The 27,439-nt window shown below is 45.6% G+C and overlaps 1 protein-coding gene across 2 annotated transcripts in view; it reads left to right on the forward strand.

Moving 5' to 3' along the window:
• Positions 1-27,219, forward strand: part of LOC115157476 (kinesin-1 heavy chain) — a 53,201-nt gene extending 25,982 nt beyond the window's left edge. The window contains exons 10-25 of one of the 2 annotated variants that reach the window (XM_029705747.1): positions 143-291; positions 653-840; positions 4,817-4,885; positions 5,053-5,139; positions 7,888-8,007; positions 8,165-8,308; positions 8,491-8,679; positions 12,339-12,456; positions 12,851-12,906; positions 13,116-13,225; positions 13,619-13,720; positions 18,674-18,734; positions 19,014-19,190; positions 22,309-22,525; positions 22,646-22,778; positions 23,524-27,219. In XM_029705747.1, coding sequence (XP_029561607.1) covers positions 143-291; positions 653-840; positions 4,817-4,885; positions 5,053-5,139; positions 7,888-8,007; positions 8,165-8,308; positions 8,491-8,679; positions 12,339-12,456; positions 12,851-12,906; positions 13,116-13,225; positions 13,619-13,720; positions 18,674-18,734; positions 19,014-19,190; positions 22,309-22,525; positions 22,646-22,778; positions 23,524-23,530 — 1,927 coding nt within the window. In that variant the 3' untranslated portion in view covers positions 23,531-27,219. The remainder of the gene's footprint in view (positions 1-142; positions 292-652; positions 841-4,816; positions 4,886-5,052; positions 5,140-7,887; positions 8,008-8,164; positions 8,309-8,490; positions 8,680-12,338; positions 12,457-12,850; positions 12,907-13,115; positions 13,226-13,618; positions 13,721-18,673; positions 18,735-19,013; positions 19,191-22,308; positions 22,526-22,645; positions 22,779-23,523) is intronic. The other variant, XM_029705749.1, reaches the window with a different exon arrangement.
• The last annotated feature ends 220 nt before the right edge of the window (positions 27,220-27,439 follow it).

Below are 27,439 nucleotides of genomic sequence, written 5' to 3' on the forward strand. Positions count from 1 at the left end.
CACTGTTAATATAATCCCCCAAGTATGCATGGCAACATCAACAATTCACAATGACTTACTACAATCACCGTTTAGTGAGCTATTCAGGGCTGTTGATTTAAAATAGGCTGTAACGGTCTGGTCCTGTTTGTGCTGTTTCCAGAGCCAAGACCATTAAGAACACAGTGTGTGTGAACGTGGAGCTGACGGCAGAACAGTGGAAGAAGAAGTACGAGAGGGAGAAGGAGAAGGGCAAGGCCCTGAGGAACACCATCACCTGGCTGGAGAATGAGCTGAACCGCTGGAGGAACGGTGAGGAGGAGAGGCCCAAAGTGATCAGCTGGCCCTCATCTTTACTGTACCGCACGACGTAGTAGAACAGCAAGGCACAACGTAGCAAAACATTTCAAATGGTTTGCAATAGAAAACAAAAACAAGTGTTTGTTATCGAAGAAGAACAGATACTACTAACTCCCTGATTTGTGTTTATGTCATTTTCTCGAGAGGGGGACATTTGAGTAATCTATGTGATGAATGAATTTGTTGGAGGGGGGGAGGGGGGGGGGGGTGATTGAAGCCAGACACTCAGCTCAGATGAGAGCATTATGTGATGAGAAGATGGTCCTGCAGGGTTTGTGACCTCTCTGTGTGACCGCCACGCTGCCCCCTGCAGGTGAGAGTGTACCGGTGGATGAGCAGTTTGACAAGGAGAAGGCCCAGGCTGAGGTGCTGGCCCTGGACAATGTGCCCAACGACAAGCCTGCCTCCACCCCCAACATGCCCCAGCTCCGTCTGACCGACGCAGAGAAGGACAAGTGTGAGGGAGAGCTGGCCAAGCTTTACAAGCAGCTGGATGATAAGGTGAGAGAGGCTGGCCACAGAGCAGGAGTAGCAACAGCCAATGTTTACGTCATAAATTGCACCCTATTCCCTATATTGTGTAACTTTTAAACAGGACCCAATAGGGAATAGGGTGCCATTCAGGACGTAACTAATGAGCTGAAGGGAAAGAGTTGAGTAAGACACTCACACGGGTCAAATCAAATCACATACTATTGGTCACATACACATATTTAACAGATGTTATTGTGGGTGTAGTGAAATGCTTGTGTTCGTAGCTCCAACAGTGAAGTAGTATCTAACATTTCACAACAAAACACACATCTAAAAGTAAAGAATGGAATTATGAAATATATAAATATTAGGACGAGCCAACTGGACATGATGCAGGTGTGTTGTTGAGCAACAATCCATCAAGATACACTATTTTTACACCCTTCAAATTGGTGGATGAGGCTATTTCAGCCACACCCGTTGCTGACAGGTGTATAAAATCGAGCACACAGCCATGCAGTCTCCATAGACAAACATTGGCAGTAGAATGGTCTTATTGAAGAGCTCAGTGACTTTCAACGTGGCACTGTCATAGGATACCACCTTTCCAACAACTCAGTTCATCAACTATCTGCCCTGTTAGAGCTGCCCTGGTCAACTGTAAGTGTTAGGCCACACAAGCTCACAGAACGGGACTGCCGAGTGCTGAATCACGTAAAAATCGTCTGTCCTCGGTTGCAACGCTCACTACCGAGTTCCAAACTGCCTCTGGAAGCAACGTCAGTACAAGATCTGTTAGTCAGGAGCTTCATGAAATGTGTTTCCATGGCCGAGCAGCCGCACACAAACCTAAGATCACCATGTGCAATGCCAAGCGCCGGCTGGAGTGGTGTGAAGCTCGCCGCCACTGGACTATGGAGCAGTGGAAACACGTTCTCTGTAGTGATGAATCACGCTTCACCATCTGGCAGTCCGATGGAGGATTTAGGACCTCCAACTTTCCAACAGTTTGGGGAAGGCCCTTTCCTGCTTCAGCATGACAATGCCTCCGTGCACAAAGCGAGATCCATACAGAAATTGATTGCCGAGTTCGGTGTGGAAGAACTTGCCTGCACAGAACCCTGACCTCAACCCTGTCAAACACCTTTGGGATGAATTGGAACGGCGACTGCGAGCCAGGACCTAATCGCCCAACATCACTGCCTGACCTCACTAATGCTCTTGTGGCTGAATGGAAGCAAGTCCCCGCAGCAATGTTCCAACATCTAGTGGAAAGCCTTCCCAGAAGAGTGGAGGCTGTTATAGCAGTAATGTTCCAACATCTAGTTGAACGCCTTCCCAGAAGAGTGGAGGCTGTTATAGCAGCAATGTTCCAACATCTAGTGGAAAGCCTTCCCAGAAGAGTGGAGGCTGTTATAGCAGTAATGTTCCAACATCTAGTGGAAAGCCTTCCCAGAAGAGGGGAGGCTGTTATAGCAGTAATGTTCCAACATCTAGTGGAACGCCTTCCCAGAAGAGTGGAGGCTGTTATAGCAGTAATGTTCCAACATCTAGTGGAAAGCCTTCCCAGAAGAGTGGAGGCTGTTATAGCAGTAATGTTCCAACATCTAGTGGAAAGCCTTCCCAGAAGAGTGGAGGCTGTTATAGCAGTAATGTTCCAACATCTAGTGGAAAGCCTTCCCAGAAGAGTGGAGGCTGTTATAGCAGTAATGTTCCAACATCTAGTGGAAAGCCTTCCCAGAAGAGTGGAGGCTGTTATAGCAGTAATGTTCCAACATCTAGTGGAAAGCCTTCCCAGAAGAGTGGAGGCTATTATAGCAGTAATGTTCCAACAACTAGTGGAAAGCCTTCCCAGAAGAGTGGAGGCTGTTATAGCAGCAATGTTCCAACATCTAGTGGAAAGCCTTCCCAGAAGAGTGGAGGCTGTTATAGCAGTAATGTTCCAACATCTAGTGGAAAGCCTTCCCAGAAGAGTGGAGGCTGTTATAGCAGCAATGTTCCAACATCTAGTGGAAAGCCTTCCCAGAAGAGTGGAGGCTGATATAGCAGCAATGTTCCAACATCTAGTGGAAAGCCTTCCCAGAAGAGTGGAGGCTGTTATAGCAGTAATGTTCCAACATCTAGTTGAACGCCTTCCTAGAAGAGTGGAGGCTGTTATAGCAGCAATGTTCCAACATCTAGTGGAAAGCCTTCCCAGAAGAGTGGAGGCTGTTATAGCAGTAATGTTCCAACATCTAGTGGAAAGCCTTCCCAGAAGAGGGGAGGCTGTTATAGCAGTAATGTTCCAACATCTAGTGGAAAGCCTTCCCAGAAGAGCGGAGGCTGTTATAGCAGTAATGTTCCAACATCTAGTGGAAAGCCTTCCCAGAAGAGAGGAGGCTGTTATAGCAGTAATGTTCCAACATCTAGTGGAACGCCTTCCCAGAAGAGTGGAGGCTGTTATAGCAGTAATGTTCCAACATCTAGTGGAAAGCCTTCCCAGAAGAGTGGAGGCTGTTATAGCAGTAATGTTCCAACATCTAGTGGAAAGCCTTCCCAGAAGAGAGGAGGCTGTTATAGCAGTAATGTTCCAACATCTAGTGGAACGCCTTCCCAGAAGAGTGGAGGCTGTTATAGCAGTAATGTTCCAACATCTAGTGGAAAGCCTTCCCTGAAGAGTGAAGGCTGTTATAGCAGTAATGTTCCAACATCTAGTGGAAAGCCTTCCCAGAAGAGTGGAGGCTGTTATAGCAGTAATGTTCCAACATCTAGTGGAAAGCCTTCCCTGAAGAGTGAAGGCTGTTATAGCAGTAATGTTCCAACATCTAGTGGAAAGCCTTCCCAGAAGAGGGGAGGCTGTTATAGCAGTAATGTTCCAACATCTAGTGGAAAGCCTTCCCAGAAGAGTGGAGGCTGTTATAGCAGCAATGTTCCAACATCTAGTGGAAAGCCTTCCCAGAAGAGTGGAGGCTGTTATAGCAGTAATGTTCCAACATCTAGTGGAAAGCCTTCCCTGAAGAGTGGAGGCTGTTATGGCAGCAATGTTCCAACATCTAGTGGAACGCCTTCCCAGAAGAGTGGAGGCTGTTATAGCAGTAATGTTCCAACATCTAGTGGAAAGCCTTCCCTGAAGAGTGGAGGCTGTTATAGCAGAAAAGGGGGGGCCAACTCCATATTAATGCCCATGATTTCAGAATGAGATGTTCCGAGCAGGTGTCCACATACTTTTGGTCATGTAGTGTAGTTTACTGTCCAGTTTGCCCCAAGTTGGAGCATGTGTTTGAAGGATGATGATGCTAACCCTGTCCTCTCTCTCTGCTGTCCTCTCTCTCTGCTGTCCTCTCTCTCTGCTGTCATCTCTCTCTGCTGTCCTCTCTCTCTGCTGTCCTCCTTCTACTGTCCTCCTTCTACTGTCCTCTCTCTCTGCTGTCCTCTCTCTCTGCTGTCCTCTCTCTGCTGTCATCTCTCTCTGCTGTCCTCCTTCTACTGTCCTCTCTCTCTCTACTGTCCTCTCTCTCTGCTGTCCTCTCTCTCTGCTGTCCTCTCTCTCTGCTGTCCTCCTACTGTCCTCTCTCTCTGCTGTCCTCTCTCTCTGCTGTCCTCCTTCTACTGTCCTCTCTCTCTGCTGTCCTCTCTCTCTGCTGTCCTCTCTCTCTGCTGTCCTCTCTCTGCTGTCATCTCTCTCTGCTGTCCTCCTTCTACTGTCCTCTCTCTCTGCTGTCCTCTCTCTCTGCTGTCCTCTCTCTCTGCTGTCCTCTCTCTGCTGTCCTCTCTCTGCTGTCCTCTCTGCTGTCCTCTCTCTCTGCTGTCCTCTCTCTCTGCTGTCCTCTCTCTCTGCTGTCCTCTCTCTCTGCTGTCCTCCTTCTGCTGTCCTCTCTCTCTGCTGTCCTCCTTCTACTGTCCTCTCTCTCTGCTGTCCTCTCTCTTTGCTGTCCTCTCTCTGCTGTCCTCTCTCTGCTGTCCTCTCTCTGCTGTCCTCTCCCTGCTGTCCTCTCTCTCTGCTGTCCTCTCTCTGTGTGTCCAGGATGATGAGATAAACCAGCAGAGCCAGCTGGCTGAGAAGCTGAAGCATCAGATGTTGGACCAGGAGGAGGTGAGTGTTGGCTGGGCTGTTGTCATCTTATTGTTACTGTAATTCTGGTTAAAGATTATTGAACCTCAATCAAAGTAATCAAACTGTATGTTAGCTAAATGACCTTTCTATCTATGTCATGGTCTGACTTTTCACTTCTGTGTGTGTGTGTGTGTGTGTGTGTGTAGCTGCTGGTGTCATCGCGACGCGACCATGACAACCTGCAGTCGGAGCTGAACCGCCTGCAGGCTGAGAACGAGGCTTCCAAGGATGAGGTGAAGGATAATCATATTGTTATTATTAATGGTGCTGTTAATGCTGCTGTGGTGTTGTAGGTGAAGGATAATCATATTGTTATTATTAATGGTACTGTTAATGCTGCTGTGGTGTTGTAGGTGAAGGATAATCATATTGTTATTATTAATGGTACTGTTAATGCTGCTGTGGTGTTGTAGGTGAAGGATAATCATATTGTTATTATTAATGGTGCTGTTAATGCTGCTGTGGTGTTGTAGGTGAAGGATTATAATATTGTTATTATTAATGGTGCTGTTAATGCTGCTGTGGTGTTGTAGGTGAAGGATAATAATATTGTTATTGTGGTGTTGTAGGTGAAGGATTATAATATTGTTATTATTAATGGTGCTGTTAATGCTGCTGTGGTGTTGTAGGTGAAGGATAATCATATTGTTATTATTAATGGTGCTGTTAATGCTGCTGTGGTGTTGTAGGTGAAGGATTATAATATTGTTATTATTAATGGTGCTGTTAATGCTGCTGTGGTGTTGTAGGTGAAGGATTATAATATTGTTATTATTAATGGTGCTGTTAATGCTGCTGTGGTGTTGTAGGTGAAGGATAATCATATTGTTATTATTAATGGTGCTGTTAATGCTGCTGTGGTGTTGTAGGTGAAGGATAATCATATTGTTATTATTAATGGTGCTGTTAATGCTGCTGTGGTGTTGTAGGTGAAGGATAATAATATTGTTATTATTAATGGTGCTGTTAATGCTGCTGTGGTGTTGTAGGTGAAGGATAATCATATTGTTATTATTAATGGTGCTGTTAATGCTGCTGTGGTGTTGTAGGTGAAGGATAATCATATTGTTATTATTAATGGTGCTGTTAATGCTGCTGTGGTGTTGTAGGTGAAGGATTATAATATTGTTATTATTAATGGTGCTGTTAATGCTGCTGTGGTGTTGTAGGTGAAGGATAATAATATTGTTATTGTGGTGTTGTAGGTGAAGGATTATAATATTGTTATTATTAATGGTGCTGTTAATGCTGCTGTGGTGTTGTAGGTGAAGGATAATCATATTGTTATTATTAATGGTGCTGTTAATGCTGCTGTGGTGTTGTAGGTGAAGGATAATCATATTGTTATTATTAATGGTGCTGTTAATGCTGCTGTGGTGTTGTAGGTGAAGGATTATAATATTGTTATTATTAATGGTGCTGTTAATGCTGCTGTGGTGTTGTAGGTGAAGGATAATAATATTGTTATTGTGGTGTTGTAGGTGAAGGATTATAATATTGTTATTATTAATGGTGCTGTTAATGCTGCTGTGGTGTTGTAGGTGAAGGATAATAATATTGTTATTGTGGTGTTGTAGGTGAAGGATAATCATATTGTTATTATTAATGGTACTGTTAATGCTGCTGTGGTGTTGTAGGTGAAGGATAATCATATTGTTATTATTAATGGTGCTGTTAATGCTGCTGTGGTGTTGTAGGTGAAGGATAATAATATTGTTATTATTAATGGTACTGTTAATGCTGCTGTGGTGTTGTAGGTGAAGGATAATCATATTGTTATTATTAATGGTGCTGTTAATGCTGCTGTGGTGTTGTAGGTGAAGGATAATCATATTGTTATTATTAATGGTGCTGTTAATGCTGCTGTGGTGTTGTAGGTGAAGGATAATAATATTGTTATTATTAATGGTACTGTTAATGCTGCTGTGGTGTTGTAGGTGAAGGATAATCATATTGTTATTATTCATGGTACTGTTAATGCTGCTGTGGTGTTGTAGGTGAAGGATTATCATATTGTTATTATTAATGGTACTGTTAATGCTGCGGTGGTGTTGTAGGTGAAGGATTATCATATTGTTATTATTAATGGTGCTGTTAATGCTGCTGTGGTGTTGTAGGTGAAGGATAATCATATTGTTATTATTAATGGTACTGTTAATGCTGCTGTGGTGTTGTAGGTGAAGGATAATCATATTGTTATTATTAATGGTACTGTTAATGCTGCTGTGGTGTTGTAGGTGAAGGATAATAATATTGTTATTATTAATGGTGCTGTTAATGCTGCTGTGGTGTTGTAGGTGAAGGATAATCATATTGTTATTGTGGTGTTGTAGGTGAAGGATCATCATATTGTTATTGTGGTGTTGTAGGTGAAGGATAATCATATTGTTATTGTGGTGTTGTAGGTGAAGGATCATCATATTGTTATTGTGGTGTTGTAGGTGAAGGATAATCATATTGTTATTGTGGTGTTGTAGGTGAAGGATCATCATATTGTTATTGTGGTGTTGTAGGTGAAGGATCATCATATTGTTATTGTGGTGTTGTAGGTGAAGGATCATCATATTGTTATTGTGGTGTTGTAGGTGAAGGATCATCATATTGTTATTGTGGTGTTGTAGGTGAAGGATCATCATATTGTTATTGTGGTGTTGTAGGTGAAGGATCATCATATTGTTATTGTGGTGTTGTAGGTGAAGGATCATCATATTGTTATTGTGGTGTTGTAGGTGAAGGATCATCATATTGTTATTGTGGTGTTGTAGGTGAAGGATAATCATATTGTTATTGTGGTGTTGTAGGTGAAGGATCATCATATTGTTATTGTGGTGTTGTAGGTGAAGGATCATCATATTGTTATTGTGGTGTTGTAGGTGAAGGATCATCATATTGTTATTGTGGTGTTGTAGGTGAAGGATCATCATATTGTTATTGTGGTGTTGTAGGTGAAGGATCATCATATTGTTATTGTGGTGTTGTAGGTGAAGGAGGTGCTGCAGGCCCTGGAGGAGCTGGCTGTTAACTACGACCAGAAGAGTCAGGAAGTGGAGCTGAAGACCACGGAGTTTGAGATGCTCAGCGAAGAGCTCAACCAGAAATCAGTGAGACAATGTCCACTCCTCATGAAGAAAGCTGTCTATTCATATTGTAATACGTTTTAAGACCTGCGTGTTGTTTTTTGGTATCTGTATAAGTCAGTCATACCTCTATTTTTGTCCATGTTATGTTAAAATAAGAATGTGTTTTGTCTGTTTCCAGACTGTCCTGACGTCCATTGACTCTGAGCTGCAGAAAGTGAAGGACCTGACCAACCACCAGAAGAAGAGGACCAGTGAGATGATGTCATCACTACTCAAAGACCTGGCAGAGATTGGCATCGCCGTGGGCAGCAACGACATCAAGGTAAACAGGAAATGACACGTCACCACATGACATTCCAAAAGATGGTTATTATGTTATAAGCATCTAAAGGATATATGTAATATCTGTTTCCCCTAAACCTGAATAAAATGATAACCTTGCCCTTCTTTCTTTCTACCGCTGTCTCTCTCTCTCTCTCGTCTCCCTCCCTCCCCCTCCCCCAGCAACACGAGGGCAGTGGTCTGATAGACGAGGAGTTCACGGTGGCTCGTCTCTACATCAGTAAGATGAAGTCGGAGGTGAAGACCATGGTGAAACGCTGTAGACAGCTGGAGAGCACCCAGTCAGAGAGCAACCAGAAGATGGACGAGAACGAGCAGGAGCTGGCCGCCTGTCAGCTGAGGATCCAACAGGTCTGCTACTTATCATAGACTAACATCCAACACACTGCATTCTCAGGCTGAGTTTCTGTTGCCGTTGTAAGTGACATAATTTCAAGCAACTTTGCTGATACACGAAGCAACTCAAACGCAACTGAAATTGCATGCAACAGCCAATCAAATTGAAGCTGCTTTTGTTTTGTCATATCATTCCACATGGTTTGGGAATTCTAAACCCACCCAATGTCATCTGCTGCATGAAATCGGGATTTTCACAAATGTAATTGTTTATCCAACCGTTTAGTTATTGTATAAGGATTGATTTAGACAACATTCTGGCTGTACAATTTTGCTAGCGAGCCAAAATGAAATCGGCGGCACTGTTTTATCAAGCTAGCTAGCTAGCAACCATCTAACCGAGCTAGCAACAAACTAAGCTAGCTAGCTAGTGGCGCAGTTCATGTTGAACAAGTTCAGTTGAAACTGTTTAGAGAGGCCTGAGTTCACTTCCGAAATGACATTTATTGGCTGCCAAACCATGTACATAAACCTTTACTTGCTTTGATGCCAATATTTATTTATACAGCTCCCGTTTAGCAAATCTCTCTTCTGTCCACCTTCATCAAGGCTCCCACAGCACTGGCAGCTGTGTTGTTGACATGGCAACTGGGCAGGAGTTCTGACCCAAAGATATTTATAACTAACCCAAGATAGTTAGTCTGTGTTGTTTTCAGTGGAAGCAAATGAAGGAGGTGGGCAGAGCCAGGCATGAGCTAGAGAGTTCTAGCATGTAGTTGTATATTTCCGTTACAGAACACCTCTGTCAAGTGTGAGTGCGCAACAACTCAATTCGACCTTGCACTCCTTGTAAACAACACAAAAAAATGTGACTTTGGCAAAGGGTCACGTCTACAAAACTTAGTGCACTCTGTTCATAACAGATTCTAGCTTTGGGAACAGAAAACTGGATTGAGATCGGGCTTTTCTTCCATGAGAAAATCAGCAGAATGTCGGCTCAGTTTTATCTAGCTCCATCTTCTCCCACTGCCGGCCTTGGGGCTTCCTCTCATCACCATATTTGGTGGGTAGCGGAAATTCTAACCGGATGCTTCAGATTATACATGCGGTGAAATAACTCAGCATAAAAAGAAACGTCCTCTCACTGTCAACTGTGTTTATTTTCAGCAAACTTAACATGTGCAAATATTTGTATGAACGTAACAAGATTCAACAACAGACATAAACTGAACAAGTTCCACAGACATGTGACTAACAGAAATTGAACAATGTGTCCCTGAACAAAGGGGGGGGGTCAAAATCAAAAGTAACAGTCAGTATCTGGTGTGGCCACCAGCTGCATTAAGAACGGCAGTGCATCTCCTCCTCATGGACTGCACCAGATTTGCCAGTTCTTGCTGTGAGATGTTACCCCACTCTTCCACCAAGGCACCTGCAAGTTCCCAGACATTTCTGGGGGGAATGGCCCTAGCCCTCACCCTCAAATCCAAAAGGTCCCAGACATGCTCAATGGGATTGAGATCCGGGCTCTTCGCTGGCCATGGCAGAACACTGGCATTCCTGTCTTGCAGGAAATCACACACAGAACGAGCAGTATGGCTGGTGGCATTGTCATGCTGGAGGGTCATGTCAGGATGAGCCTGCAGGAAGGGTACCACATGAGGGAGGAGGATGTCTTCCCTGTAACGCACAGTGTTGAGATTGCCTGCAATGACAACAAGCTCAGTCCGATGATGCTGTGACACACCGCCCCAGACCATGACGGACCCTCCACCTCCAAATGGATCCCGCTCCTGAGTACAGGCCTCGGTGTAACGCTCATTCCTTCGACGATAAACGTGAATCCGACCATCACCCCTGGTGAGACAAAACCACGACTCGTCAGTGAAGAGCCCTTTTTGCCAGTCCTGTCTGGTCCAGCGACGATGGGTTTGTGCCCATAGGAGACGTTGTTGCCGGTGATGTCTGGTGAGGACCTGCCTTACAACAGGCCTACAAGCCCTCAGTCCAGCCTCTCTCAGCCTATTGCGGACAGTCTGAGCACTGATGGAGAGATTGTGCGTAACTTGGGCAGTTGTTGTTGCCATCCTGTACCTGTCCTGCAGGTGTGATGTTCGGATGTACTGATCCTGTGCAGGTGTTGTTACATGTGGTCTGCCACTGCGAGGACGATCAGCTGTCCGTCCTGTCTCCCTGTAGCGCTGTCTTAGGCGTCTCACAGTACGGACATTGCAATGTATTGCCCTGGCCACATTTGCAGTCCTCATGCCTCCTTGCAGCATGCCTAAGGGACGTTCACGCAGATGAGCAGGGACCCTGGGGATCTTTCTTTTGGTGTTTTTCAGTCAGTAGAAAGGCCTCTTTAGTGTCCTAAGCTTTCATAACTGATCTTAATTGCCTACCGTCTGTAAGCTGTTAGTGTCTTAACGACCGTTCCACAGGTGCATGTTTATTAATTGTTTATGGTTCATTGAACAAGCATGGGAAACAGTGTTTAAACCCTTTACAATCAAGATCTGTGAAGTTATTTGGATTTTTACGAATTATCTTTGAAAGACAGGGTCCTGAAAAAGGGCCGTTTCTTTTTTTGCTGAGTTTATCTGGCTCTTTGTTCTATCTGTGTCCGTACCTTCGAATGGATCATGTGACAAAGCATTCATTTTGATTTGCTGTTGCTTGCAACTAGTTGCACCAAGTTGAAAAGATTAGTTGCGGGGGGTGGTTTCACAAAGCAATCAAGAAGCAATTCCGTTGCAGGTTGAGTCGTGTAACAACTCTCAGGCACAACAGGTACAGCAGTGGCTACTCGCCATCATTATCCTGTTACTTCTCACCCACTGCCTCTTGAAATCCAACAAAATGGTGCTAGTTTCACAAATTGACAGTTAGACCTCCAAAAGAATCCAACAGATTTATCTGCATCCGCTTGAACCCCTTCTCTATAAAGACCCTGTATAGTGGTAATATAGTAACGGGAAAGGGGGATACCTAGTCAGTTGTACAACTGAATGCATCTGAATCAGAGAGGTGCGGGGGTCTGCCTTAATCGACATCCACGTCTTCGGCGCCCGGGGAACAGTGGGTTAACTGCTTTGCTCAGGAGCAGAACGGCAGATTTTTACCTAGTCAGCTCGAGGATTCAATCCAGCAACCTTTCGGTTACTGGCCCAATGCTCTAACCACAAGGCTACCTGCCGTAGTCATGTAGTAATGTAATATAGTCATGTAGTAATATCATATAATATAGTAATGTAGTAATGTAGTAATATAATATACTAATATAATGTAGTAATGTAATATAATATAGTAATATAATATAGTAATGAAGTAATATAATATATTTATAAAGATATAATATAATAATGAAATGTAGTAATATAATGTAGTAATGTAGTAATATATTAATAGTCATGTAGTAATATAATAATGTAGTGATAATATATAGTAATATATTAATAGTCATGTAGTAATATAATAATGTAGTAATATAATATAGTAATAATATATAGTAATATAATAATATATAGTAATGTAGTAATATAATAGTCATGTAGTAATATAATAATGTAGTAATATAATATAGTAATAATATATAGTAATGTAATAATATAGTAATGTAGTAACATAATAATGAAATGTAGTAATGTTGTAGTAATGTCCATCTCCCCCTGCAGCATGAGGCTAAGATCAAGTCCCTGACAGAGTACCTTCAGAACGTGGAGCAGAAGAAGAGACAGCTGGAGGAGAACGTTGACTCTCTGAACGAGGAACTGGTCAAGATCAGTGCCCAGGGTAACAAACACCCAGCCACTGTAACAAACACCCAGCCGCTGTAACACACACCCAGCCTCTGTAACAAACACCCAGCCACTGTAACAAACACCCAGCCGCTGTAACACACACCCAGCCTCTGTAACAAACACCCAGCCGCTGTAACAAACACCCAGCCTCTGTAACAAACACCCAGCCTCTGTAACACACACCCAGCCTCTGTAACAAACACCCAGCCTCTGTAACACACACCCAGCCGCTGTAACACACACCCAGTCGCTGTAGCAGACACACCCAGCTGCTCTGTATGCATCGATGACACATAATAGATTACATTCCTTATAAACTTCTCTAAACGGATTTAGAACATATAGTTCCATCTAGTGACAAAGGTCAAATGTTTTTGTTTTTGCAGAGAAAGTCACAGCCATGGAGAAGGAGAACGAGATCCAATCTGCTAATGAGGTCAAGGTATGTCACCCTGTTCGTACTATAGAACCACAATGATCATATGTTATGGTTCATATATATTTCTATATATTGGGGAGACGCGGGATGTCTAAGTATTATCGATTGTATGTACAGTTTGGAGCAGTCTGACTTTCCTTTCCGCCTTCGTGGCGTCAGGAGCTGGAGCTGTTGTTTCAGTTGACCTATTGACCTGTGTGTTGCGTCCCCAGGAGGCTGTGGAGCAGCAGATCGCTGGTCACCGTGAGGTCCATCACAAACAGATCAGCAGTCTGAGAGATGAACTGGACAGGAAGGAACACCTCATGACTGAACTGCAGGAGTAAGACACACACACACACAGACACACAGACACACACACAGAGACACACAGACACACACACACACACAGACACACACACACCACACACAGACACACACACACAGACACACACACACACACACACACACAGACACACACACACACACACAGACACACACACAGACACACACACACACACACAGACACACACACACAGACACACACACACACAGACACACACACACACACACACACACTGTCTACTGTTAACTGTTGTGGTCACGTAGTAAATGTCACCGTATTCCCATTACAGTGTATTACATTTGACCAGGGCCCATAGTGAGGGTAGTAGTGCACTATAAAGGGAATAGGAGATAACTACGCTGGGCTCACCGTGTTGTTGTTCTCCTCCAGTCTGAACCAGAAGATCATGCTCGAACAGGAGCGCCTCAGGGTGGAACACGACAAACTCAAGTCCACTGACCAGGAGAAGAGCCGGAAGCTTCACGAGCTCACGTACGTTACATACACCTACAGACAGCATGTGATAGCTAAGGTCCTGTGGTGTGTGAATACTTTATTCTGGATTATTGAACCTTTATTTAACTAGCTCACGTATGTTACATACACCTACAGACAGCATGTGATAGCTAAGGTCCTGTGGTGTGTGAATACTTTATTCTGGATTATTGAACCTTTATTTAACTAGCTCACGTACGTTACATACACCTACAGACAGCATGTGATAGCTAAGGTCCTGTGGTGTGTGAATACTTTATTCTGGATTATTGAACCTTTATTTAACTAGCTCACGTACGTTACATACACCTACAGACAGCATGTGATAGCTAAGGTCCTGTGGTGTGTGAATACTTTATTCTGGATTATTGAACCTTTATTTAACTAGCTCACGTATGTTACATACACCTACAGACAGCATGTGATAGCTAAGGTCCTGTGGTGTGTGAATACTTATTCTGGATTATTTAACCTTTATTTAACTAGCTCACGTATGTTAAATACACCTACAGACAGCATGTGATAGCTAAGGTCCTGTGGTGTGTGAATACTTTATTCTGGATTATTGAACCTTTATTTAACTAGCTCACGTACGTTACATACACCTACAGACAGCATGTGATAGCTAAGGTCCTGTGGTGTGTGAATACTTTATTCTGGATTATTGAACCTTTATTTAACTAGCTCACGTATGTTACATACACCTACAGACAGCATGTGATAGCTAAGGTCCTGTGGTGTGTGAATACTTTATTCTGGATTATTGAACCTTTATTTAACTAGCTCACGTACGTTACATACACCTACAGACAGCATGTGATAGCTAAGGTCCTGTGGTGTGTGAATACTTTATTCTGGATTATTGAACCTTTATTTAACTAGCTCACGTACGTTACATACACCTACAGACAGCATGTGATAGCTAAGGTCCTGTGGTGTGTGAATACTTTATTCTGGATTATTGAACCTTTATTTAACTAGCTCACGTACGTTACATACACCTACAGACAGCATGTGATAGCTAAGGTCCTGTGGTGTGTGAATACTTTATTCTGGATTATTGAACCTTTATTTAACTAGCTCACGTACGTTACATACACCTACAGACAGCATGTGATAGCTAAGGTCCTGTGGTGTGTGAATACTTTATTCTGGATTATTTAACCTTTATTTAACTAGCTCACGTATGTTAAATACACCTACAGACAGCATGTGATAGCTAAGGTCCTGTGGTGTGTGAATACTTTATTCTGGATTATTGAACCTTTATTTAACTAGCTCACGTACGTTACATACACCTACAGACAGCATGTGATAGCTAAGGTCCTGTGGTGTGTGAATACTTTATTCTGGATTATTGAACCTTTATTTAACTAGCTCACGTATGTTACATACACCTACAGACAGCATGTGATAGCTAAGGTCCTGTGGTGTGTGAATACTTTATTCTGGATTATTGAACCTTTATTTAACTAGCTCACGTACGTTACATACACCTACAGACAACATGTGATAGCTAAGGTCCTGTGGTGTGTGAATACTTTATTCTGGATTATTTAACCTTTATTTAACTAGCTCACGTATGTTAAATACACCTACAGACAGCATGTGATAGCTAAGGTCCTGTGGTGTGTGAATACTTTATTCTGGATTATTGAACCTTTATTTAACTAGCTCACGTACGTTACATACACCTACAGACAGCATGTGATAGCTAAGGTCCTGTGGTGTGTGAATACTTTATTCTGGATTATTGAACCTTTATTTAACTAGCTCACGTACGTTACATACACCTACAGACAGCATGTGATAGCTAAGGTCCTGTGGTGTGTGAATACTTTATTCTGGATTATTGAACCTTTATTTAACTAGCTCACGTACGTTACATACACCTACAGACAGCATGTGATAGCTAAGGTCCTGTGGTGTGTGAATACTTTATTCTGGATTATTGAACCTTTATTTAACTAGCTCACGTACGTTACATACACCTACAGACAGCATGTGATAGCTAAGGTCCTGTGGTGTGTGAATACTTTATTCTGGATTATTGAACCTTTATTTAACTAGCTCACGTACGTTACATACACCTACAGACAGCATGTGATAGCTAAGGTCCTGTGGTGTGTGAATACTTTATTCTGGATTATTGAACCTTTATTTAACTAGCTCACGTATGTTACATACACCTACAGACAGCATGGATAGCTAAGGTCCTGTGGTGTGTGAATACTTTATTCTGGATTATTGAACCTTTATTTAACTAGCTCACGTATGTTACATACACCTACAGACAGCATGTGATAGCTAAGGTCCTGTGGTGTGTGAATACTTTATTCTGGATTATTGAACCTTTATTTAACTAGCTCACGTACGTTACATACACCTACAAACAGCATGTGATAGCTAAGGTCCTGTGGTGTGTGAATACTTTATTCTGGATTATTGAACCTTTATTTAACTAGCTCACGTATGTTACATACACTTACAGACAGCATGTGATAGCTAAGGTCCTGTGGTGTGTGAATACTTTATTCTGGATTATTGAACCTTTATTTAACTAGCTCACGTACGTTACATACACCTACAGACAGCATGTGATAGCTAAGGTCCTGTGGTGTGTGAATACTTTATTCTGGATTATTGAACCTTTATTTAACTAGCTCACGTACGTTACATACACCTACAGACAGCATGTGATAGCTAAGGTCCTGTGGTGTGTGAATACTTTATTCTGGATTATTGAACCTTTATTTAACTAGCTCACGTACGTTACATACACCTACAGACAGCATGTGATAGCTAAGGTCCTGTGGTGTGTGAATACTTTATTCTGGATTATTGAACCTTTATTTAACTAGCTCACGTACGTTACATACACCTACAGACAGCATGTGATAGCTTAAGGTCCTGTGGTGTGTGAATACTTTATTCTGGATTATTGAACCTTTATTTAACTAGCTCACGTACGTTACATACACCTACAGACAGCATGTGATAGCTAAGGTCCTGTGGTGTGTGAATACTTTATTCTGGATTATTGAACCTTTATTTAACTAGCTCACGTACGTTACATACACCTACAGACAACATGTGATAGCTAAGGTCCTGTGGTGTGTGAATACTTTATTCTGGATTATTGAACCTTTATTTAACTAGCTCACGTATGTTACATACACCTACAGACAACATGTGATAGCTAAGGTCCTGTGGTGTGTGAATACTTTATTCTGGATTATTGAACCTTTATTTAACTAGCTCACGTATGTTACATACACCTACAGACAGCATGTGATAGCTAAGGTCCTGTGGTGTGTGAATACTTTATTCTGGATTATTGAACCTTTATTTAACTAGTCAAGTCAGTTACATTCTTATTTTCAATGACGGCCTAGGAACAGTGGGTTAACTGCCTTGTTCAGGGGCAGAACAACAGATTGTTACCTTGTCAGCTCAGGGATTCGATGTAGCAACCTTTTGGTTACCGGCCCAACACTCTAACCACTAGGCTACCTACCACCCCTACACTCTAACCACTAGGCTACCTGCCGCCCCTACACTCTAACCACTAGGCTACCTACCCGCCCCTACACTCTAACCACTAGGCTACCTACCACCCCTACACTCTAACCACTAGGCTACCTACCGCCCCTACACTCTAACCACTAGGCTACCTACCACCCCTACACTCTAACCACTAGGTTACCTACCGCCCCTACACTCTAACCACTAGGCTACCTACCGCCCCTACACTCTAACCACTAGGCTACCTACCCCCTCTACACTCTAACCACTAGGCTACCTACCGCCCCTACACTCTAACCACTAGGCTACCTGCCGCCCCTACCCTCTAACCACTAGTCTACCTACCACCCCTACACTCTAACCACTAGGCTACCTACCGCCCCTACACTCTAACCACTAGGCTACCTACCACCCCTACACTCTAACCACTAGGCTACCTGCCGTCCCTACACTCTAACCACTAGGCTACCTATCACCCCTACACTCTAACCACTAGGCTACCTGCCGCCCCTACACTCTAACCACTAGGCTACCTGCCGCCCCTACACTCTAACCACTAGGCTACCTGCCGCCCCAACACTCTAACCACTAGGCTACCTACCACCCCTACACTCTAACCACTAGGCTACCTGCCGCCCCTACACTCTAACCACTAGGCTACCTACCGCCCCTACACTCTAACCACTAGGCTACCTACCACCCCTACACTCTAACCACTAGGCTACCTACCGCCCCTACACTCTAACCACTAGGCTACCTACCACCCCTACACTCTAACCACTAGGTTACCTACCGCCCCTACACTCTAACCACTAGGCTACCTACCGCCCCTACACTCTAACCACTAGGCTACCTACCCCCTCTACACTCTAACCACTAGGCTACCTACCGCCCCTACACTCTAACCACTAGGCTACCTGCCGCCCCTACCCTCTAACCACTAGTCTACCTACCACCCCTACACTCTAACCACTAGGCTACCTACCGCCCCTACACTCTAACCACTAGGCTACCTACCACCCCTACACTCTAACCACTAGGCTACCTGCCGTCCCTACACTCTAACCACTAGGCTACCTATCACCCCTACACTCTAACCACTAGGCTACCTGCCGCCCCTACACTCTAACCACTAGGCTACCTGCCGCCCCTACACTCTAACCACTAGGCTACCTACCGCCCCTACACTCTAACCACTAGGCTACCTACCGCCCCTACACTCTAACCACTAGGCTACCTACCGCCCCTACACTCTAACCACTAGGCTACCTACCACACCATATACAATGATGTTGTTCACTAGGGCCCACCTAACATGCTTACTATAGAAGTGTCACTTCTGGTTAGCTTTGTTTAGCACTATGACCTGTCCAATATTACTACAGTCAAACTGTGGCTAATGGCTGTGTGTGCTGTGCTGTGCAGGGTGATGCAGGACAGGAGAGAGCAGGCCAGACAGGACCTGAAGGGACTGGAGGAGACTGTGGTGAGTAGACGTCTATAACTGCACCTGCTTTCTCCTTCCACTGCAGCCACACTCAGGCACATGAACACGGATGAAATCCCAAATGACCTACTGTACATTGTCCGTTTTTGTCCATCAAAAGTACAACTCAAATCAACTATTTTCGGACCAGTTGCATACGTAAAAAGACAAGACTGTTTGTGTGTTTTTAATGGACAATCACCTCCGTTGATATATCCAGAAACGGATCGCTCCCATAGAAATAGCCTTAACCTCTTCTCTCTTTGTCCCCCTTCCCAGGCCAAGGAGCTGCAGACCCTGCACAACCTGAGGAAGCTGTTTGTCCAGGACCTGGCTACCCGAGTGAAGAAGAGTGCTGAGATGGACTCTGATGATACAGGAGGCAGCGCAGCTCAGAAACAGAAGATCTCCTTTCTGGAGAACAACCTGGAGCAGCTTACCAAGGTTCACAAACAGGTATGTACTCTGTACTGTACAAACAGGTATGTACTCTGTACTGTACAAACAGGTATGTACTCTGTACTGTACAAAAAAGCATGTACTCTGTACTGTACTGTTCAAACAGGTATGTACTCTGTACTGTACAAACAGGTATGTACTCTGTGCTGTACAAACAGGCATGTACTCTGTACTGTACTGTACAAACAGGTATGTACTCTGTACTGTACAAACAGGCATGTACTCTGTACTGTACAAACAGGTATGTACTCTGTACTGTACTGTACAAACCGGTATGTACTCTGTACTGTACTGTACAAACAGGCATGTACTCTGTACTGTACTATACAAACAGGTATGTACTCTGTACTGTACTGCACAAACAGGTATGTACTCTGTACTGTACTATACAAACAGGTATGTACTCTGTACTGTACTGTACAAACAGGTATGTACTCTGTACTGTACTGTACAAACAAGTATGTACTCAATTCGCCTATGAACCCAATGTAACCGATGTGAAATGGCTAGTTAGTTAGCGGTGGTGCGCGCTAATAGCATTTCAATCAGTGACGTCACTCGCTCTGAGACTTGAAGTCGGGTTTCCCCTTTCCCCCCACCCCCCCCTCCATAGCCTGGTCCCAGATCAACACCCCCCCCCCCCCTCCCTCCATAGCCTGGTCCCTGTTCAACACCCCCCCACCCCCCCCCTCCCTCCATAGCCTGGTCCCTGTTCAACACCCCCCCCCCCCCCCCCCCTCCATAGCCTGGTCCCAGATCAACACCCCCCCACCCCCCCCCATAGCCTGGTCCCAGATCACCCTCCCACCCCCCTCTCCATAGCCTGGTCCCAGATCACCACCCCCCCACCCCCCCCTCCATAGCCTGGTCCCAGATCACCACCCCCCCACCCCCCCTCTCCTTAGCCTGGTCCCAGATCACCCCCCCCCCCACCCCCCTCTCCATAGCCTGGTCCCAGATCACCACCCCCCCCACCCCCCTCTCCATAGCCTGGTCCCAGATCAACACCCCCCCCACCCCCCTCTCCATAGCCTGGTCCCAGATCACCACCCCCCCACCCCCCTCTCCATAGCCTGGTCCCAGATCAACACCCCCCCCCACCCCCCTCTCCATAGCCTGGTCCCAGATCACCACCCTCCCACCCCCCTCTCCATAGCCTGGTCCCAGATCACCCCCCCCCCCCCCCCCCCCACCCTCCATAGCCTGGTCTCACATCACCCCCCCACCCTACCCTCCATAGCCTGGTCCCAGATCAACACCCCCCCCACCCCCCTCTCCATAGCCTGGTCCCAGATCACCACCCCCCCACCCCCTTCTCCATAGCCTGGTCCCAGATCACCACCCCCCCACCCCCCTCTCCATAGCCTGGTCCCAGATCACCACCCCCCCACCCCCCTCTCCATAGCCTGGTCCCAGATCACCACCCCCCCACCCTACCCCCCATAGCCTGGTCCCAGATCACCACCCCCCCCACCCTACCCTCCATAGCCTGGTCCCAGATCACCACCCCCCCCACCCTACCCTCCATAGCCTGGTCCCAGATCACCACCCCCCCACCCTACCCTCCATAGCCTGGTCCCAGATCACCACCCCCCCACCCTACCCTCCATAGCCTGGTCCCAGATCACCACCCCCCCCCCCCCCCCCATAGCCTTGTCCCAGATCACCACCCCCCCCCCCCCCCACCCCCCCATAGCCTGGTCCCAGATCACCACCCCCCCACCCTACCCCCCATAGCCTGGTCCCAGATCAACACCCCCCACCCTACCCTCCATAGCCTGGTCCCAGATCACCACCCCCCCACCCTACCCTCCATAGCCTGGTCCCAGATCACCACCCCCCCACCCTACCCCCCCATAGCCTGGTCCCAGATCACCACCCCCCCCCCCCCCCCCCCCCCATAGCCTGGTCCCAGATCAACACCCCCCCACCCCCCTCTCCATAGCCTGGTCCCAGATCCCCACCCCCCCATAGCCTGGTCCCAGATCACCACCCCCCCACCCTACCCTCCATAGCCTGGTCCCAGATCACCACCCCCCCACCCTTCCCTCCATAGCCTGGTCCCAGATCACCCCCCCCCCACCCTACCCTCCATAGCCTGGTCCCAGATCACCACCCCCCCCACCCCCCCATAGCCTGGTCCCAGATCACCACCCCCCCACCCCCCCTCTCCATAGCCTGGTCCCAGATCACCACCCCCCCACCCTACCCCCCATAGCCTGGTCCCAGATCACCACCCCCCCACCCTACCCTCCATAGCCTGGTCCCAGATCACCACCCCCCCCACCCTACCCTCCATAGCCTGGTCCCAGATCACCACCCCCCCACCCTACCCTCCATAGCCTGGTCCCAGATCACCACCCCCCCACCCTACCCTCCATAGCCTGGTCCCAGATCACCACCCCCCCACCCTACCCTCCATAGCCTGGTCTCAGATCACCACCCCCCCACCCTACCCTCCATAGCCTGGTCCCAGATCACCACCCCCCCCACCCTACCCTCCATAGCCTGGTCCCAGATCACCACCCCCCCACCCTACCCTCCATAGCCTGGTCCCAGATCACCACCCCCCACCCTACCCTCCATAGCCTGGTCCCAGATCACCACCCCCCCACCCTACCCTCCATAGCCTGGTCCCAGATCACCACCCCCCCCCACCCTACCCTCCATAGCCTGGTCCCAGATCACCACCCCCCCCCCCCTACCCTCCATAGCCTGGTCCCAGATCACCCCCCCCCCACCCTACCCTCCATAGCCTGGTCCCAGATCACCACCCCCCCACCCTACCCTCCATAGCCTGGTCCCAGATCACCACCCCCCCACCCTACCCTCCATAGCCTGGTCCCAGATCACCCCCCCCACCCTACCCTCCATAGCCTGGTCCCAGATCACCACCCCCCCACCCTACCCTCCATAGCCTGGTCCCAGATCTGTTTGTGCTGTTGCCAATTCCATTGCTGTCCTTGTCAAGCCAAACATGACAGTGAGTGAGGAGGAGTTGACAAGCTAGCACTAACAGACTGGCACTCAGGCTAACCCCTCCCCTACCAGGCTACACTTCTAGTGCTTTTGGAGATCACTAACTTGTTGTGTTCTCCCTCCTTCTTTTTCTCAGCTGGTGCGTGATAATGCAGACCTGCGCTGTGAGCTTCCTAAACTGGAGAAGCGTCTGCGTGCTACAGCTGAGCGGGTCAAGGCCCTGGAGTCAGCCCTGAAGGAGGCCAAAGAGAACGCGGCACGCGACCGCAAACGTTACCAGCAGGAGGTGGACCGCATCAAAGAGGCCGTCAGGGCCAAGAACATGGCCAGGAGGGGCCACTCCGCTCAGATCGGTGAGGAGAGACACACACACCTCCCATAATGCAGTGCATCTTTTAAAACAAATTGTTGTTCAGTATATGAATGGATGCCGTTCCTAAACTCTTGTGTTCTTCCCTCTGCCCCCTCTACAGCCAAACCCATTCGTCCTGGCCAGCCCCCAGTGGCATCCCCCACCCACCCCAATGTGAACCGCAGCGGAGGGGGTTTCTACCAGAACAGCCAGACCGTGGCCATCAGGGGAGGAGGCGTGAAGCCAGACCAGAAGTGGGTGACTGAGACTACTGCCTCAATGAGGATAATATACTGCAGAATATGAGGAACAGAGGGAGAGCCTGGTCTCAGACCGCTGAGGTCAGGTCAGAGGTCAGGAGGCTAGAGTAGAGACAGGAACTGATACAAAGATGAGACAGACGGGTCACTGCCGGCATGATAGCCATAACACATAACAAAAGCAATGCATGGGTTTCTGTCTTACCTTATCCACAGACTGCTTACAGGGTGAGGAAACATATGTCAGTTTGCAATTTGGGTGAACTACCCTTTTAATGGTTGAGGCTTGTGTGAGTGACAGCTAACCTGCTGCACAGAGCCTGTGAGTGTAGAAGTCTTCTGAAAGGATTTCCTACCATAAATGAACAGATTAGAAATAGTAAAGCTTTGAAGAACACTGCTGTGTAGTTGAAAGGCCTTGACCTTTCTGGAGGACAAAGCTAGCAAGGATCCTGTAGTGATATGAGTCATGTTTGTTTCTTGCTAACCCGTGCCGATCACATTACCACATGTACATCACTCTAGGAAGATGCCAGTAAGATTGTGTGTTAATAATCTCTGGGTGAAGTCCACTAACGATCCCTCTCTCCCTCTCCTACCTTCCCTCTCTTCCCCATATTCCCTCTTCCCATCTTATGTTCTCACCTCCCCCCTCTATCTCTCCCCCACTTCTCCTCTCTTCCTCTCTCCCCCTCTCTTCTCCCCACAACGTGTTCCTCTCCTCCTCTCGCCTCTGAAGCAGCTGAGGACAGGATGGGGCGTGACCACAGAAGAAGCAGAAGGATATCACCCTGACAACCTGTCATCCCATTACAGCCATTGGCTCCTTGCAGGGTATATATTAGAGTGAGGGAGGAGTTTTAATAGAAATATAGAAATATTCCTTGCCTGTACAGATCCACCTACCCTCATGTTTCTTCTCTCTGAAACAAACATGAACAACAACAACAAAGAAATGAATTGAATATGGAAAACAACACAACATCCACCAACCACAGACACAGAGGGCAGTCTTGGTGTTATGAACGACACGTGACTTGAATGTGTAGCTTTGTTCCGTTGCACAGTTTGTTGTCTTAAGGTTTAGTCTGCACTGTGCCAAGTTGAATGTTCTGTAACCAGGTTTTCAAAACAGATGAGAGGAAAACGATGATTGATAACACAGATGTTATTTCACTAATCTCTTGTACAGCACATTTCCTTATTATCCTCCTGGTTGTACAACACTTCTTTCTCTGAATAGATTTTACAAGCTTGTTGAAAGGTCTGAACCGAATAGATGGCGATTGAGCACTCCTGTCCTATTGTACAGGTGTAATATGGCACTGTACCTGCTTCCGTATGAGGTGTTTGGATTTGAAATGCCAAGCGGTGGGACTACAGTGTGGATTTATTTCATGACAGAATACCTGTGGTAGCCATTGTTTTTAGTGTAAGGGAAAGAAAGCCACATGCTGGTGAGGTGGCTACATTAAACGTATGTGAGAAGGAAAGAGGAGTCCGATCAGGAGCGAGCTGTCATGCCTGCGTCCCAAATGACACCCTTTCCCTTATATAGTGCTCTTCTTTTGAACAGGACCAATAGGGCTCTGGTCAAAAGTAGTGCACTATATAAGGAATATGGTTATATTTGGGACACTACCTATACCTTATCACAGCCTATTCAGTCAATTTAATGTGCTGTTTTTAACGGTTTTAAATGCCGGTTGTTATTTATCTATCTGCACATAGGAGCACATGCATAGACTACCGGTCCACTGAGCTAGATGGCCCACACACGCTCGTCCTGTCCTAGCTAGGTCTTCTCATCCATTCACCACCTTTGTCCTGACCTCCTCTCTAAACAAACCAAGGATATTGGCTGGTTGCTGTTTTACATTTTCTTTGTACATTTGAACTGTTTATAGTATCTTATTGTTATCAAGGGGCTCCCATGTGGTGCCCTCCCTGTCATGTGAAGTGGATTAAACAACGTTAATAAATGATGCTATTGGATACTGCTATATTTTATCAATCCATCTATTTTGTTTGAATCAATACTTTTCCCAGAGCCTTATATTGAGAATTAGACTTTTCCAAAAATATATATTTTTAATTATCTGTATCTCTAAGGCTAACAGTTACTACCCATAGAGTCAGCTCTAAGGCTAACAGTTACTACCCATAGAGTCAGCTCTAAGGCTAACAATAACTACCCATAGAGTCAGCTCTAAGGCTAATAATAACTACCCATAGAGTCAGCTCTAAGGCTAACAGTTACTACCCATAGAGTCAGCTCTAAGGCTAATAATAACTACCCATAGAGTCAGCTCTAAGGCTAACAGTTACTACCCATAGAGTCAGCTCTAAGGCTAACAGTTACTACCCATAGAGTCAGCTCTAAGACTAACAGTTACTACCCATAGAGTCAGCTCTAAGGCTAATAATAACTACCCATAGAGTCAGCTCTAAGGCTAATAATAACTACCCATAGAGTCAGCTCTAAGGCTAACAGTTACTACCCATAGAGTCAGCTCTAAGGCTAATAATAACTACCCATAGAGTCAGCTCTAAGGCTAACAGTTACTACCCATAGAGTCAGCTCTAAGGCTAATAATAACTACCCATAGAGTCAGCTCTAAGACTAACAGTTACTACCCATAGAGTCAGCTCTAAGGCTAACAGTTACTACCCATAGAGTCAGCTCTAAGGCTAATAATAACTACCCATAGAGTCAGCTCTAAGGCTAAGTGCACATGTAACCTTACTGTGGATTGCTGTACTGTGTCTGTCTCACTGTTCCCTAGTTAGACAAGTAAATTGTATCTGGATTGGTTGGGATGGCAGTGTTTGATTGGCCCACCCTTGCCACTGATCAGCCAGTCAGATGAGCGGGGCCTTGGGTTAGGAAGGAGAATAGGGTGAAAGTGCCGCTGATCCAGTTTTATATTTCCCCCACTGATGGTAAAGGTTAGGATCGGGGGAGGGGAAGCTGATCCTAGATCTGTACCTAGGGAAACGTCACCACGGAGCGGGTGGGGAACATAGTTTGGTTTAGTCTGCTGGTAAACTTGGGCTTCGTGTGAAATAGAAGTCTATTCCCTATATAGTGGGCTCTGGCCTAGTGAACACAGTGCCATTTCATACTCAGCCTATCCTAAAGAAGTCAGTCTTTTGGAATGGTTTATTCATCAAATATCTAGTCAGGAGCCAAGGACTATACACATATTTTACACTTCTCTTCTTGCATTTTTTAAATGTCTTCCCGAATCCCCTTATATATGAGAGTAAAATGTTTCCCCTTGATTTTATGTCCTGGTGTAAATTCAGATTTTATGCCCTGGTGTAAATTCAGATTTTATGTCCTGGTGTAAATTCAGATTTTATGTCCTGGTGTAAATTCTGAAACATTTGAAAAAACATTGCTGTGATTGTAGCTCAGCATGAATCAAACCACTGACATCTTGTGAGTCCAACACGATTATACTGTATATCAACAATATATTGTTAGGTGTGACCAGGGTTGAATCTTTTTAATAGTCTTTAGCCAGGACAAGGTGATGGTGTTTATGAAATTAACTTTAGTTGTCTTGGAAGGATTATACATAAAAATTGATAGCACTTGGAAATTCTTCCCCAGATACACCTGCGCTTTAATGTAAACCTAAAATGAGGTTCGTTTTTAAAACACTTCATACCTGTGCTAACTTATGAGGGGGTAAGTGTAAAGCATTTTCAAAAGTCTGATAAATGTAACTTAAATGTATGTAACTTTGTTTACATGATTGGCATAGTGGTCTATTTGCTGTTATTAGAGGCTAGTTTGGGAGAGGTAGGTAGCCTATACCTATGACAGGACAATGCTCTGTTATTAGAGGCTAGTTTGGGAGAGGTAGGTAGCCTCTACCTATGACAGGACAATGCTTTGCATCTATCAAGGTTTCCTCTTTGTAACTTTTAGAACAGTAAACGCTTTGCAACATGGTCTTCGAAGTGCTTAGTACCTTATCCTTACCTGCCCAGGGTTCTACTGTAATGGATATTAAATAGAAAAGTCTAGAACAAGAAGCACAGTAACAGCCATTTATCCATGGTGTTTACCAACCAAATTAATTTGTTTGCATTGATTCTAAAGAAAAGCGTAGTCACTTTTTTTATTACTGTGTAATAGTTACTCAACAATTTCATAATTTACAGATAAGGACAAAGGTACTGGATCATTCCTAGGGTCTGTCCCAAATGCTATTTCCTATGTAGGGCAGTACTTTTGACCAGGGCCTGTAGGGCTCTGGTACATAGGGAATAGGGTTCCATTTGGGACGGGACCATAGAGAACTGGGCCACAATCGCTCTGATTGGAGGAGGAGGGGAGGTTAAAGGTTAATGATGATATCACCTTTTTGGATTGACTGCATGATGTAAATGTATGTGTGATTAAATCATTATGAGAAAAACATATCTGGTGTCATTCTCATTCTGTGCTCAATCCATTCAGTCTCCTTCAAGCGTTCTTATTGTACAGATATTTGTTGGCTGTTTCTGAGCCAATATCCTGCAATTTTTACATTTTAATATGGCTCAAGCATAATCATTTGGGTGGGCAACATGAAAGTTTGTGAGGGCAATGCCCTACCCTGCACCCCCATAGATGTTGAAGAGATCTATTGAGGCTGATA

Source organism: Salmo trutta, chromosome 21 (assembly GCF_901001165.1).
Source record: "Salmo trutta chromosome 21, fSalTru1.1, whole genome shotgun sequence".
NCBI lineage: Eukaryota > Metazoa > Chordata > Actinopteri > Salmoniformes > Salmonidae > Salmo > Salmo trutta.